Source organism: Harpegnathos saltator, unplaced genomic scaffold, assembly GCF_003227715.2.
Source record: "Harpegnathos saltator strain DR-91 unplaced genomic scaffold, Hsal_v8.6 scaffold160, whole genome shotgun sequence".
Taxonomy (NCBI): domain Eukaryota; kingdom Metazoa; phylum Arthropoda; class Insecta; order Hymenoptera; family Formicidae; genus Harpegnathos; species Harpegnathos saltator.
In genome coordinates, this window is record NW_020229940.1 from 1,206,583 (window position 1) to 1,223,893 (window position 17,311).

General features: G+C 31.1%; 1 protein-coding gene across 1 annotated transcript; it reads left to right on the plus strand.

The window, feature by feature from the left end:
* Positions 1–10,900: 10,900 nt before the first annotated feature.
* Positions 10,901–15,207, plus strand: LOC105185819 (uncharacterized). Its single transcript, XM_011145607.3, has 4 exons — positions 10,901–11,095; positions 12,739–12,998; positions 13,913–14,258; positions 14,718–15,207. Exons 2-4 carry the CDS (start codon positions 12,765–12,767, stop codon positions 15,086–15,088), a joined length of 951 nt encoding a protein of 316 aa, XP_011143909.1. The 5' UTR covers positions 10,901–11,095; positions 12,739–12,764; the 3' UTR covers positions 15,089–15,207.
* The last annotated feature ends 2,104 nt before the right edge of the window (positions 15,208–17,311 follow it).

The following is a 17,311-nucleotide window of genomic DNA, read 5'->3' on the forward strand; positions in this document are numbered from 1 at the left end:
TTCGGCCAGTTTTTCAGATCAAACATCCCACAGTGAACCGGGTGAAACAATCACGGCAGACCGTTATCAACAACAATTGACCAATTTGAGCGATGCGTTGGAGGAAAAGAAGCTATTTACTAGCCAAGGATGTCGTAAAATGATCCTGCTTCATGAGAATGCCCGACCACATGTTGCGAAAGCGACTCAGAACCATACTTAGCGTTAGGCTGGGAACTTCTCCCGCATATGGCATATAACCCAGACAGCTCCTTCCGATTACCACCTATTCCGGTTGTTGCATCACTTGGCTGATACACGTTTCGTAATATTTGAAGAGATACGAAAATGCATCGATGACTTTATCGCCTCGAAGCCGATGAGCTTCTATCATCAGAGAATTCGCAAGCTGTCCGAAAGATGGCAAAAGGTCATCGATGCAAACGGGGAATATTTTGCTGATTAATATATTTTTATTTGTTTTTAAATAAAGATTGAATTTTGCAAAAAAAAAAACCCAGAACTTTTTTGCTCATCTAATATCTAATTTATCTAATATCTAATATTTATCTAATATCTAATATTTATACATATAATTTATATATAAATTTATATATAAACAAGTGGAAATGATTTTTATAAAAGAACAAAAACTTTAAAAATATTTCGTTGCATTTTACAGATATTGAAAGAATATCTTTTCTATTTTTTTCGTTAGGATTTTTCTTACATTTATAAACTATTTTATTTGTCAATGCAACGAAAATATTGTAACAATTATATATCTATCTCAACATTTTTATCTGTGAATTTGTACTGCATTTTCATGTAAGTTATTACTATTAAAGCTAATCGATCGATAACGAATAACCCAATAGAATATAATTTCTCGCAGGTAAATTGAATTTTATAATCGTAGGTATATCGTTTGCTGTTGCTTACATGCATGACAGCATTTTGTATTTTAAAAATATTAAATGATTATGTACTCTTATATCTTTAAACATAGATCGATGGTATCGTTGCGGAAAACTCCTCTAAGTCAATAATATTATATTGAGAGAACGGTATTTGTGATACTCAGTGAATCCCGTATTTATTAAAACTGATTTGTATTGCGATTGATCAAGAATATATCTAATCAGTTACAACGAAAAGACAAGAGAGAATATAATTTCGACATTACGCTTATTAATCGTAATGTAAATCGGTCGTTGTGTTTTATCTTATTGCTTTTATCTCTCTAAAATAAGTAGTTACACATTATTATCAGATAATGAGAATGTATATCTTCTTTTGTCAAGTTAAAATTATATGTATCCATTATGTTCTAAAATACTTAATCATTGATAATATCTATAATAATCCGATCAACTATTTTTACTATGCAAGACTTTGTACCTGGAAAACAAAGCAACGTATTTAATTTATTTTCTTTAACTTAAATATTTCCAATTATATTAAAATTGATAAAGTAAAATCAGTCTTTTCCTTTTTGGATATAAATCTATTAAAAATAAATTTTATTTTAATGTATACGTATATTATGATCTACATATACAGGGTGTCTCATAACTAATGTTGTAGAACTCGTGGAAATATAGAGCGGATTAAGACAAACATAAAAGTCCTATGCCGTTTTGCGAGATTCGCAATAATTATAGAATTATTAATGACAGAAATCTGACGAGTGAACGCGCGTCGAAATGGATAATTGGAGAAGCGTTGCAGCCTCTCGGGCCATAGCGCGGCTCAATCGACCTAGCAACTATTGGCGACGGGCGGCGAAATACGTAAAACAACGAATATAGCGGCGCGTTGTCCTTCTCCCTGCCGCGCACTAGCAACAATTTCTCGATCGACTGGGCCGCGCTGTGGGCTGAGCAGCTGCAACGCTTCTCCAGTCATCCATGTCGACGTGCTCCCACTCCTCAGATTTCTTTCATTAATAACTTGATAATTATTATGAATCTTGCAAAATTGTATATTACTTTCCTTTTCAGCTTAACTTAATTTACCTTCCCACTTCAGGTTGGCAGCTAACTACCGGACACCCTATATACATATAATTTATACAATCGCGTAGTTACGGTCCCAGTATAATTATATGAAGATATAAACTGTTGCGAATTTATTTTAATTTGTGTGTATATGTTACTATAATTTATATGTATATTAGAGCTCAGCAAAATCTACATTTTTCGCTTGATTTTCAGCTCGTTCCACTTATCGCTATTCCTCTTGTGTCTTCCCCCTTTCCCCCTCTCCCCACCTTCGGCGCAGCCCACAAGTCGCGCAAGGCTCAGTAACGTATGACGAATGAAAAAAAAATGCATTGACAATAGTACTTCATAGGTGACGTGAAGTTATTGGAAACAAATTCATGCGTCGTATGTTACTTGCGCGGCTCATGGGCCACGCTCGGGGGAAGACGTAAGAGGAACAGCAGTAGGAGGAGTGAGCTGAAAATCGGACGAAATGTATAGATTTTGCTGAGCTCTATTATATATGATATTAAAATGGTTTTTGTGCATAAATTACGTGTTATTATCGTACCAATGAAAGTTATATCAAATTTTCTATTAAAGTAATATTTTATCATCGTTTAATTATATTTTTAATAATTACTAAAGCATTGGTAAACTCAGATATCGTTAATTTATTGTAATCACTTATAAGTAAAGTAAGAAATAATAAATATTAATATTAATGTATTGCATTAATATTATATATAATATAATATATTTATATATTTTATTTTTTATTAATAAACTGTATTATTTTGTCCCTCGCAACTATTTTATATACTATTTTAGATTTCTTACATTTCTTTTTTACAAGTGTTTAGCGATATCTTATATTTCTGTAACATATGTACTTCACTGAAAAGCGAGAGCTACGCGCGCACGCGTGACACAACTTTCATTTGCTTTTTGCCCCACGTTCCCCATCACTGACGTGCTACTTGCATTTTTCCTCCGTCTTTTGTTGTCGTCCGATAATAATCGCTGCTAAGAAACGATCGTGTGGTCAGCCATTTTCCATGCGATCGCGCCGTTCCACCATATTGCGTACATTAGTTCGTCAATTTTCTTTTGTTAATAATTCAATTTTATGTAATTGTTTGCAAAATGATAACAATCCTATTGCTCGATTTGATGTGTTCTACATTTACAAGAACATTAATACGATTTATGTGAGACACCCTGTAGAACATTTATTTATATCATTATCTATACTATTATAAAAATTGCAAATAGTTATTATAAAATATTATATTATAAAACAACTCTAAATAAAATAGGTTATAAAAGTAAGCATGTTGTGTAAATAAAAAGCATTTTTATCATTATATCACAGGGTGACCGGTCCTGCGTTTGATGGTGAGTTGTGTAGTCTTTTCCTCATTTTCTCTATACCCGACCCATACTAAACAAACTAATTTTTATAACTCAAAAATTAAATTTCAGGTAATATTTTGCAAAAAGAAAAATTGTTTTAGGATTTGTTCAAGAACATATTTTAAGGAAGTTGTTTCGGATCATTCTGTGTAAACGATCAGTTCCCAGAGAGAAATGAGAAATCGAATAGACGTCGATTCGACGTCTTTTAGACGTCATCGACGGCTAATTCGATGTCTATTCGACTCTTATTTCTTCCTGGGTTATATCTAGAGTTGCTAGATGTCCTCCTCCGGGAAGGATTGTCTTTCTTTCTAGCCATAAATTGTCAAAATTGTTATGTCTTATCAAGGACGCTATTTTGTCTTTCCTTCCCTACTGCATCGCCGTTTTTTTTTTTTACTTATCACATATGCTGTCATAATAGCTTATCATGATTATTACTTAGTAATATTTTTGTCAATATACTTTTATTAATAATACATACATCTTAAATACATATATGAAATGTAGAATATATGTAGTTGTAAAATAACGTTTGGAAAGATGATGCATATTACCAGAATTTTTGTTTGTTTGTTAATTTGGCCGTCTTTCCCTATCAATTTATACAAATCTAGCTGCTCTAACTATATCCATTGAAATACAGGGTATTTCAGATGACTCCATCCACTCCCCTTTTATCTTGAAAAGGAGTGGTGCTAGGAAGTTGTGAAAACATGTTTATTACAAAAGTCTATGTAAAATTGCTAATAATGATACTTTCGTTTTTAAGAAACTCTCGAAAATATCGGAAACCGAAGGTAACTTAAAAATTTTAAATAACAACATAGAGCAATATGGGTCGCTGGATAGAAGTATTAAAAAAAGAAACAATTTTTACTTAAAAAATAATTTAATTGACGAAAATATCTTTCCATCCTTTGTTTGATATTGTCAACAACTCGCAGAATTTAGAGAATGACAATCATAATAAAGCAGATTCTTGAATCCGCTGTTTCATATCGTTGTCCAAACCACACAAACATAATAAACATCATCATCATGTAATATCATGTAATAAGTCAGACTTGTAATACGGATTACAAGCTAAACATAAATGGAAATAAAAATAAACATAAAAATTAGTTTCAGCGGAGAGCCGTCGACAGTAAGAGACAAAGGATAAAAAGATGTCTTCGTTACTAAAGTACAACATAAAATTGTGACATTAAAATGTCGAGAAAATGATCAAATCATGATGAAAAAATGAATTTTCTTCATCATTTTGATGTCATCATGATTTTATGTTCTGCTTGGAAAAATGGCAGATATTTTGAATATCTGTAACTATCTTTTCATTCATCCAAGTGATATTTAATTTTGTTTCGAGCAAAAATTATTTCTTTTTTTAAAAGCTTTATCCAACAATACTCATATTGTCCCATATTGCTGTTTAAAATTTTTAAGTCTCTTCCTCCCAGTCAGAACTATAACGTTGATTCGACGTTGATTTGACGTTGAAATGATTAATCAAATGTTGAATCAACGTTAATTCAATTCTTATCGACATCGAATCAACGTTGTGATTCTGACTGGATTTCGGTATTTCCTAGGGTTTCCTAAAAGTCAAAGCACCACTATCAGAAACTTCAGATAGGCTTTTGTGGTAAATATGTTGTCCCAACTTTCTAGTATCCTTTTTCAAAATAAAAAGGATAAATGAATAATCTGAAACATACTTTGTATATCTATACTAGAAAGCTCATTGCTATAACGCCTTGAGGGAAAACGAGATAGGCTACGTTCAGCAAAGAAAGCTGCTTTGCAATTATTGTAAAATTCGTGAATCTGATTAATACGTGCTCTTGGATTCAGTCAAATTTAAAAGTATGTGCCAATTAGATTCACAAATTTTATAATAGTTATAAAGTAGCTTTTTCTACTAAATGCAATTATTCAGGCAGAATAGAAAATCATGATGACATCAAAATGACGTCAAAATGAGTAAAACTTTTCTCATCGTGATTCAGTTATTTTCTCATCATTTTGATATCATGCTTTTCTGTTTTACCTGGGTATAGATAGATGTTTAGGGCTATCTATCTCTTTCTACAGGCTTCAACGCATGCGTATAAATGTGAAAGTATAAGTCAGACTAAAAGTGAAATCATGCACTTTAATCGAAAAGCGCAATTTAAATGATATTGTAGTAAATATTATGTTTAATTAAATATGATAGTGAATTGTCGCATAAAATATTGCAAAAATATTTGGTTTCCAAGCAGCAACGTTTTATACTACAAGTATATGTGTATATCTTCAATATTTAAATTGAACTTGACTGTACGCAACACGAAGAGAGAAAGCTCTAAGGTTGCTTTTCTCTGTCTCTACTAGTTTGGTGAGCCTTTTCTGTGTCTAAGGGGATCGTTCAGAGTAAAATGATGTGAAAAAAATTTTTTGAAACTACCTACCTTTTGAAACTACTTAAAATAACTCTAAAATACCTTAAAAATACATGTTTAAAATTTCAAAGCGAAATTCGAAACCGTTTAAAAGTTGTAGAGAATTTACGTGACATACCTGCCCTCGGTTTTCGAGCGCGCCGCAAGTTTTAAATCTTTATTCGGTGTGACAACGCTTATAGCATACTACTCGGGCAAAGTCATCGATTTAATTGTGAAAAGTAGCTACTGTGAACAGTGTAACAAGAAAAAACACCTCGATAAAGACAGCAACGAATATACCGAGTGGTATGCTGAACATATAGAACACTGCGCAAAAAATCATGAAGGCTCCGCGTGCGCTATGGAAGTGAGCGCGATAAAAGAAATGTTTTCGAATTTCATGCAAAAGTACGGCATCAAATACCGTAATTATATTGGTGATGGGAACTCAAAAACATTTAATGGTGTTAAAGATCTCAATCCGTATGGCAATGACTTTCCAGTAATTAAAAGTGAGTGTGTTGGCCACGTCCAGAAAAGGATAGGAAATCGGCTCTGAAATGTCATAAAACATATTCTCCCCATCTACGAAGATCTTTCTAGAGACGACTTACTTGAGCGATGTTTGGGTGGTCACACGCAAAATGCGAACGAGAGCTTCAACTCAACCATTTGGAGATTGGATCCTAAACATCTTCATTCGGGCAAGAAAACGGTAGAGATTACGGGGTACATAGCAGTCTGCATTTTTAATGAAGGCTACTCATCAGTTTTACGGCTTATGAACTGTTTAAAAGTCGTTATAGGTAGGCAGAGCAAGACCTTCGCCGATTACATGGACGCGCGCCGTGTAAAATGTGAGAACCGGTGCAACTCTTTATCTACTAAAGAAGCTCGAAAAACCCGAAAAGAGGAACGAGATGAGGAGGAGGAAGCCTACGAACAACTTGAAGGACTTTTATATGGCCCTGGAATCGCAGAATAGGCGGTAAGTTAAAAAAAATCACAAAGTTATCGCTTTTCAAAACTTTAAACGGCTTTTTCTCAGAACTGCATTTTTTTTATTTGCGTACAAAATATCTCAAAAACTAATCGACCGATCTTGCTGGAATTTCGCATATATATTACTAACAATATTCACTTCTATGTGAACTAACTTGTTTTTAAAAATTATTATAAAAAACCTATTTTTTTAAACAAATTGTTATTCAGAAATTAGCATTTTTTTTCAAAAACGTGTTATTTTTTCAATTCGAGTCTTCTTGAATATTTTTTTAGTTTAAATAGAAGAAAAAGAGGTCTAAATCTTGATATTTTGCTTTTATTATGTTTCAGATCAATAAAGAAATCAACAGAATGTACGCAGATGACAAAAATGCATTCGTCCGTCAGTCCATAGCGCCGCCATTTTAAAACATAAAAAAAAATTAAAAATACTCATTTATAGTTTAAAGTTGTCCGAAACTTTCCACAAAGCTTTACTTTTATAAAATAAATTTTTCTTATAAAAATAAATTCTTGAAAATATGGTCATTTACACTAGATGACTCCTTTAAAGATAGATTTCATTGGCTATATCAGAGTGCAATCCTAAGTAGAGTATAAAATTATAATATCAAAATGACGAGAAAATAACCGAATCGTAATGAAAAAATAAGTTTTTCTCGTCATTTTGACGTCATTTTAATATCATCATGATTTTCTGTTCTGCCTGGGATAATGCTACACTCTCTTTACACAATTCTTACAATTCCTTGATACATAATGCGAAATACGAACTAATTGAAAAACAAAATATTAATTAAAAATTAAAAATCAACTGAAACCAAGAGAACTAATAAAGATATAAAACATTAACTTCTAAGTTGAATATTGCAATTAAAACAAAAAGAATTTATAAACAGAAAAGAGAGAAATTGGTAAGTTTTATTTAAAAATCGTCTTAGGCTTTATTTTTCTTATCCAGATATATAGACATATTGGCAATAGCATGCATGCATTCAATGTATATTTTGTAATACCATTGGATCGGTATAATATGATATAATACCGATTATATGATATAATGGTATACTTGTAAGAAATACGTATTTATTATTCCATACTTCGCAGCAAAATATTAACAAAATATACAGATGTTATTGCTGTAATAATTGTAATTTAATTGCGTAGCATACTCAACACATAGCATTAGATTGCTTTTTTATATGCTGCTACAATGCTTCTTGTATGAAGACACATTTTTACGTATTTATGCTATTATTTTTAGTTTTAGAATTTCTACGTATCTATATGCAGACAATATGCCAAAATTTGTCTATCTAGCTAAGTTGGCACTTGAACCTAACATTCGATAGAATTATTAGATCGCTTCAAACCTTAAAGTATACAATTTTTTTCTAAAATCTGTAATTTTTAAGATTTTATGCTCAAAGATCGATGTTTGGAATAAATTACTTAATAATAATTCCGAATAATATTTTGAGCCTATTGAAAGAGGTTAAACAAAAAATCATAAAAATTAAATTGTTTTATTTTAAGACGTAGAACCTAAATTTACAAAAATTTAAAGAAGGGGGTTCCTATTTAAAAAATTTAATTTAAATCTTATTGGACTTAATATAAGTGCTGGATCTAAAATCTAATAAGATTGTATATTGATCCTGTTTGAACCCTCCAACCTTTATTTGAAACATTTTTCGTTAAAATATATTGTACAAGAGATATTTAAGATCGTTATTTGAAATGGGACACTCTCTATACACCACAGATAGTACAACAGCACAGATTGTAGCAACATTGCATATGCAATGTAATAATGCAGACACACACATATGCAATATTGTAACGTTGCAGCAATGTTGTTGTAACTATCTGTGTTGTACGAATCTATATACATTTATACACATGGGTATATATATATTTTTTTTTAAAGAATACGGTTTTCTCGCCGCAATGGAAACTTATTGATTTTATTAAACATTAATGTTTATATATTGTGATCTTTATATATCAATTAAAATTGCTACAGTAACGAAAAAATATATACTTGCTCCAATGAATTATTATTAATTAACTATAGGCAATATATCACATAGAATGTCTTAACATAAATTCATATTAATAAAATAATTCTTACATAATTTTCTAAAGCATAATTTCTTCTAAAGAATCCGAGATCGTTAGGTATGTAGTCTAGGATCTTTAAAAAATGCTTTTATTCGTATTACTAGTTGTAAGAATCGCTTCTCAACTTAATGCAAGTTGATTGACCGGTGAAGATCGAGAAATTTCTTTGTCGTTTCCGTATTTGAATGTATGATCGAAGAGCGTGTCATTGATAAACCGAGCGAATCTCTGATGATTAGAAACCATGAAAATTGCTAGGACATAAACAAGAGGGGATTCGCTTCCTTTCTAAATTATTTGCACTTCGGCATTAACCATTGCAGCGTTCAATATTTTCCGCTCAATTTCCATTGTTGTCGTGGGAAAGTATTCTTACTCCAATAGTGGTACAAATGCATAGATATGAGACGATTTATGTGATGCAGCGATGCGCTATATAAAAAGAAGGTATCGTCCTGAATCGTAATATTTATTTCGCTTCATTGAGAAACGATTTCCGGCAACGTTAGAAATCGAAATTTACTATTTGAAGGATAAATTTTACCGAAAAATCTACGAATATCATGAATATTAAAATTCAATATATAAATATCTTTATATAATACAAATATTAAGTTTAAGGAATTAGTTTTATTAAGTTATTATAAGTTATTATTAAGATTGTTTCTCTAGGTCCCATATGTGTAGTAAATTTATAACACAGTAATTTTTGTATATCTTTTTCAAAATTTTCTACTAAGGAAGATTGGAAATAATAATCAAGATGTTTAGATAATTTTTACAGAGGTCTGTGTAATATCCTATTTCTTATTTAATTTACAAATTAAACAAGTTTTGCAATTATATCTTACGTCAATTTTTATTGGAAGAAGGGAGGTGCTCTTGATAATTATTTACGTTATTAAAATTTCCTCTATAACTTACAAATCATTTGTACGAGCTCATCCTTATTCTCCGATAAGGAAGGTAGCACAGATGTGATCTCCACATATACTATACCCAAAAAAATATGTCGACGGGTTTTTGATTATCAGACCCTTCTTTATCGAAGAAAATTTATTAGTTGCTAGATACTAGATGCAGATCGTATTCGTCATACAAGTAACAAATTACTTGTTCGTATATCAAGTCAAAGTAATTTTTTTTGCAAAGTAAGAAATTACCTTCGGTAGTCGCCAAAATGGTATTGACTGAAAGGGAAAGAATTACAATATTGATGATGCGAGTGTTACGTCCTGGAGGAGGAACGTAACTTGACGCTTGCTTTCACAAGCTCCGACATACTCGCAAGTCTGCGGTGCAGATCAAGGATCGGAATGACCCCTTTATCTGGCGCGGACGTACGTCGATGGTCCTTTATTTAGTTCAAGGAACTGAATCCTTTTACCTGGTATAGGACCGTGAGCAACAGTTGACGGAAGGGAGAATTTTTATTGAGAATAATTAGTAGGAAAACGTGATTGCGTTATAATTACAAATTGCTCATTTTATTGATAGCTAAGCGGAAGTTCACAATGAAATATGTCCGTTGGAATTCGTGAGGTTTTATAATATGTACATATATATATATGTATATATATATATATGTATGTATGTATATATATATAAACAAAAAATATATATATTTTAAAAATATCTACAAAAATTTTATGTTATTAGTGAAAGAAAATTAAATTAATGCTTGTGATACAAGGGCAGTGTGATCGCATAAAAAAGAAAAAAAATATATATATTTAAAATATAAAATATATATTGCAGATATTATAATTTTAATACAATATTAAATTTTTATATAAATTCCTAATTAAGAGAAAAAAGCACACCTTGCCACACAAATTTGGATGTTATGCATAGTACGTATTTTCGTAGTATTTTCGGATAATTAAATTGTCTGAAACTATTTGCATACACATCCTCATTTGTGATACCGGACCGTACTCTAAATGCGAACGGGCACCTCGCTCTAATGACCTACTCCTGCACTGTCGATCGACGTCGGAGTATACTTGGTCGGTTCCAGCGAAGTTGAGTTCAGTCATTGAGCGACCGTTTCCGAGGTCTGGACTGTGTTCACTACGTAAGTCTGACTCACAGGCACGGCTGATGCTAGATAATAGTGTCATAGAAAAGCAGAGCCCTCGCTTCTTGCACTAACTGGTAAGTATAAAAAGTACGTATTTCGGACACATAATCGCCATCAATACATAATTATTTTTAATCAGAAGTCGAAAAAGAGGCACACATCGACCTGTTTCGCAGAATGCAACCAAAAAAATCGAGACATGTGAAGCGAAAGAATCATCAGTGCTTTATAGTTTTGCATTTTTCATCTTGAAACAATATCGACTTAAGATAATTATATTAGATATATAAAGAAATTGTAGTCGATTATACGCATTAAAAATAATAGAAATAGTCATTTTTGTCGAAGTTATTTAATCTTCAGTATGAAATATCTACATTCATCTTGAAATACTCGTGAATATTTCCACCATATCCGGAATAGCATGAAGGTAGCGGTATAATAACCGGTTCAGTGGCTCCTTCGTTATTGTGTCTCATAACTTTCGAATGCTCTGTCTTGACGACTTCACATGTTTTCCTCCTCAAGTTGCTATGAAACGTGATTAATTAAATGGTAGGATTAATATCTATATAACAGTTTGCTATAAAATGGATAAAAATCTTAGTGATAAAAAAAAACGATTTCAACTGACAATATTAAAATCTACAACAAAAAGATGTGTATAAAATCAAATTTAAAAGATGTATATAAAAACAAACTTAAAAATTATAATTTTGTGTTTCATATATATTTACCGGAAATTTTCAAGTTATATATAATCTTAATTAATATTTACTTTTGCATTTATATTTTGCTGATATACGTTACGTTGTCTATTACTACTCGTCGTTGCAATTTATATGTATCTTTCTTTGTTACTTTCCGAGTAAAATATTTATGTGATTCTGTGTGAATGAGAAAGGTCGTTAAACTTTTACTCAGTCTTCTCTATATATAGTTGTTAACCTGAAAATATATTATTGTAACCGTCGTTTTTGCAATTGAATATTTTTTGTGAAATCATAAAATAATAAATTGCAAAACTATATTCAATTATAATAAATTGATTATAAAATATAAATATATATGTATATATATATATATATATTGTGAAATATTATTTATAAATTATTGTTTATTCAGAGTATATGATAAAATCCATAAAAACAAAAAAAATTTGCTATTAAATAATCATGTTTATGTTACAATAAATTTAAAAGATTTTTTTATATATGAATTAAGAATTAATTCTACATGATTTTGTATTAAAATAGAATTACTCACAAGTAAATATAAAACCATGCAAAGTCGTAAAATGAAAATATCTTAATTGTATCCCCAGTAGCAAAATGACGTGAAGTGACGTCTTAATAATATCATTATGACGTCAATAAGACATCGTTAAGACGTCGTTTATCGTCACATTCGAATAAATATTTGGGATAATTATGTATTGTACCAATAAATATATTGGTACAGCTACGTATGTTATAACAGAATTCTCTTCGGATGAGATAATCGTCATAATTTTTTATGTTAATACTACGTGGATTAATAATATAATTAACGATCTACAACATTTTCTGTGAATCGATATGCACTACGTATTCAGTAAAAAGAAAAATTTAATTTAAATACACATTCGAACATGTAAAAATCATATATTCCCGATATTGCATCTATAACCAATTGATTACATTTACTTGATACGTCTAGAGATTAAATTTTTTTGCAGAAGTCGGCTCATCTCTTACAATCAATATGCGTCTCTTTGTGCTTAGTTTGACGTTAATCGTGAACATGCTAGTTGTTAAAAAAGTTTCTGCCCATGGAAGACTGATAGAGCCACCATCGAGAGCCTCTATGTGGAGGTATGGCTTTGATACACCACACGATTACAATGATCATGAATGTTATTGTGGTGGTTTCACCCGGCAGTGGCAACGGAATAAAGGAAAATGTGGCATTTGCGGAGATCCCTGGGATTCTTCAACGGTAAATTTTTGTAAAAAAAGAAAATAATGATAAAATAATAAAAAAGATTGCAATACAAATACATTAGTTTCTTGTTAATTGTAGCCGTGAACAATCATAAAATAATAATCGAGATAATAAAAATCGAGATAATAAAAATTGATTATTGCAAATTTTGATTCTCAAATCAGGATTATTTAAATTAAATTATAGAATCATATACAGACATATAAAAAAAAACTTTATCTAAATGGGAATTATTAATCATATTTCTCATAATTTTCATGAACCTATTTCGTACCCTTGTAACCGACCAATTGTATTTTCGAGGCACTTTTTACGGTATGTTTGATCTTGATATGCGCATCCATTTCTTGGAGCAACTTCCTGATATTGCACGTATGAAAGTAGTCTAAAATGGAAAGAAATGTTTCTTTTTTTTTCTTTTATCAATATTTACATCATGTTTGTTATCTTGCACATTTTTCTATTCGACATATATAAATATGATGTATATCACACATTAATTATACTATGATTCATCAATACTTTAATAATCGGAAAATGAAATTTATAAGTTGAATTCATAAGAATTTATAAGTTATTAAGTTGAATTTCCAGACTTTCACATCTTAAAAAGTATACAAATTTTATAACTTCTACTAATATTTACGACTTATGACTATACTGAAAAATCAATTTGGCCTTTTTTGAAGTGCAAATATACGCGAAGGATACGTGAAAGAAAAAAAACGATAAATACATTAAAAAGTGCACGATATTAACTTAAATACATTAATAAAATACATAAAATACATAAAATACAAAATAAATAAAGATAAGAAAGAAAAAACAATAAATATTAAAATATTAAAAGAACACGATATTAAATTTCCATTTTAATATATTCTATTCCTTTTCTTTTTCCTTGTCAGCCTCGTTTGCATGAAAGTGGTGGCAAGTATGGAAACGGAGTGATTGTCCGTCGTTATCGTACTGGATCTATCATACCGGTGCGTGTGGAGTTGACGGCGAATCATCACGGCTACTTCGAGTTCCGTACGTGCGCGATGTCTTATCACGACCGGGAGGTCACCCAAGACTGCTTGGACCAGCATTTACTCCGTACCAAAAACGGATCTATCCGTTATTATCCCAGTCCTGGCAACCAAATTTTCGAGAGCTACTACAAACTGCCGGAGGGTCTGACCTGCGCTCAATGTGTTTTCCAGTGGCGATATGTCGCAGGCAATAACTGGGGCGACTGTGGAAACGGCACAGGTACATAACAGTTGTTTTTTGATGCTGCTGAATGTTGTGGAATGCATGCGCGCAATACTATTGAAATGCGAATGCATAACCCAGCGAACGACCGAAGTATTGAAAGTTGACGCTGATTTTATTATTATCAAGCATATTATTATAAAGCATAATGCACTGTTAATAATTCGTAACTCATATAGTTTATTTTCCACAACGAAACTGTTGAAGAACCTATAGTTTGAAAATTATGTGCGAATAAAAACTTCTTGTGAACTGAACTTTAATGAAGTTAACATCATGAGATTGTATATTATTTATTTTACTTCACGAATGAAAGCGCTTTAGAAATTTAATTTTAAACTTAGTTATAAAAATGTACAATGTAAAATTTCTATAAAAGAGGAATCTGTTACAAATTGAGTCTAGGCCTTTTACATTGAATAAGTTTCTGATACTATGCACAATAATAATGTGCAGGAGCGGTTGGATGTGGCCCTCAGGAGGAGTTCCGTGCCTGCGCCGACATCACCATCAATGATAATGAGACATCATTACTGCCGAAATTACCGAAGCAGCCAACTACTACATTTACGGGAGAATCGCCGACAGATACAAGTCCGTTGCCGAAATCTGGGCCGTACTTATTGTTCAGTATTATCATTGCCGGTGCATGTCTGTTGGTGGTGCTGGCCGCTATGGCGTTGCTTTATACATATTACTATCACGCCGGCCGAGCTAAAAAGTGGCTCATGGCAAGGAGATTGTTGACTCAAGATATTCCGCCAGTTGCACCACCGAGACATAAAAAGTATCATAATCACATATCAAGCACGCATCTGCAACTGTAGAGCTCTGTATCTCAATTGCCAATACCACTATTTTGGGAAAAGGAATTGTTACGAAGAATTTTGATATTTTTATATCTTAAAAAGAAATAAGACAAATTAGAATATTTATAGTAGTTAACATTTCAGAGATATCGATTATACCAAAGTTTCAAGAAAAAAGAAAAATCTAAATATTTAATTTAACGATTCGAAAAGTTTGTTGTTCATAAGGTGATTGATCCGTAGAATTGCTTTCTTTTTTTTTTTAGAAATTTTTTTAACTATGATTTTTAACTTTTAACTATCAACTATGAAAGTACTGTATAAATATTTAATAATTAAATTAATAATTAAATTTTTATTATATAAATTTTATATTAAAATTAATATTATTTTAACGATAACTTATACGATAATGATAACTTAATACGATAATGATACTTTAAATTAATATTACTTTAATGATTTTAAATAATCTGTCAAAATAATCTGACCGTATCAAAAATACTATAGTGAAAATTTTATAATTTATAGTAATACGAAAGAGTACAATCGCGTACAATAAAATAATCCAGTTTCGATTTACACGCTCAGATTTCCGCACTACTAAAACATAAAAAGTATCATCACGTATCAAGCACGCATATGCAACTATAGAACTCTGTATTTCAGTTATCAATGCCATTAGTTTAGGAAGAGAAATTATTATAAAGAATTTTTATACTTTTGCATCCTAAAAAGAAATAGGACAAATTGGAATATCTATAACAGTCGGCATCTCAGAGATATCAACTATACCGAAATCAAAAGAAAAAAAAGAAATTTAAATATTTAATTTAACGATTCGAAAAATTCAGAAGCAACCTGACTGTTTTAAATATATAGGTGAGAAGTTTATAATTTATAATAATGCTCAGAGTACAGACGGGTATTATACAGTCGAATACAATAAAATAATCCAGTTTTGGTTTACACGGGTACAGAACAGCGCAACCAACTTCCAGATTGCCAGTGAAATCATAAAATCAACATATATAATCATAAAGGAAAAGATAAAATGAAATACCCATTTTATAATTCTATCTGTCAATCTCATATCATCTACGGTTCTCATGAAATTCGAGAAAATCGATTTTTTAACGGCACCGTCAAAAGCGTAGATGATACGAAATTTATACTACAAAACTATGTTTTCTAGGCCTAGAACAACTCAGAACAAAAAGTTGTCGATTGGAACATGAAAGAAAAGGTATGTTTACTCTTGACGGTGCTGTTAAAAAATAGATTTTATCGAATTTTGTGAGAACCGTAGATGATTCGAAATTTATACTACAGAACTACGTTATCTAGGCCTAGAACAACTCAGAACAAAAAGCTATCGATTGGAAGACGAAAGGAAAGGTGTGTTTACTTTTGACGGTGACCGTTAAAAAATCGATTTTCTCGAATTTCGTGAGAACCGTAGATGATACGAGATTTATACTACAGAATTATGTTATTTAGGTCTGGAACCATTCAGAACAAAAAGCTGTCGATTAGAACATGAAGGGAAGGGTATGTTTACTTGATCGGGGAGTATTTATATGTCGAACATTTTTTTAATTTGCTGGGTTCGACTTACGGAATTGTTCTTCTGGAACAATGTTTGGAATAACTAGAACAATCTGTAACGATAAAGAAATGTTCGATTTTTGAAAAAGGGGAGGCCAGTTAAAAAAATAGTTTTTCTCATTTTATTTGAGAACTATTTGGAATAAAATAATATCGTTTTGGAACAATGTGATACAAAGTTAGAACAACCTGGAACAACTTTCAAAAATATAATTTTCAAAAAAAGTGGAGCTAACTTCATGTACATGCTGAATGCGGACACAAATGGCTATCGTTTTTGATCGAATTTGTTGCAAATTTGCCTGCAATTTGCGGTCAATTTACTTACTGGGAAAGTAAATGTTTTTGCAAATTGTCTACAGATAAAGGCTAATGGAATCATTTTGTACAATTACCATTATTTTTTCTTTTATCGGTATTTTGATAAACAAGAAAAAACTTATATAAAAGCTCTTTATTTGTATATCAATAGTCTTTCATTTGTTTGCTTTTAAACAATAATCTTATTATTTTCACATGACAGTTTTGTGACTTTCAAGTCATAATGAGTTATAATGATATGTATGATTCGGTGTATTTGCGATAACGCTTATATTTTCTTTGTTTCTTAGTTTTATATACCAGAGGCCTAAA

Coding starts and splice junctions, on each gene's coding strand:
- LOC105185819 (XM_011145607.3), top strand. CDS start 12,765: ATGCGTCTCTTTGTGCTTAGTTTGACGTTAATCGTGAACATGCTAGTT. Junction 12,999..13,912: donor ATCCCTGGGATTCTTCAACG/GTAAATTTTTGT, acceptor TTTCCTTGTCAG/CCTCGTTTGCATGAAAGTGG. Junction 14,259..14,717: donor CGACTGTGGAAACGGCACAG/GTACATAACAGT, acceptor AATAATGTGCAG/GAGCGGTTGGATGTGGCCCT.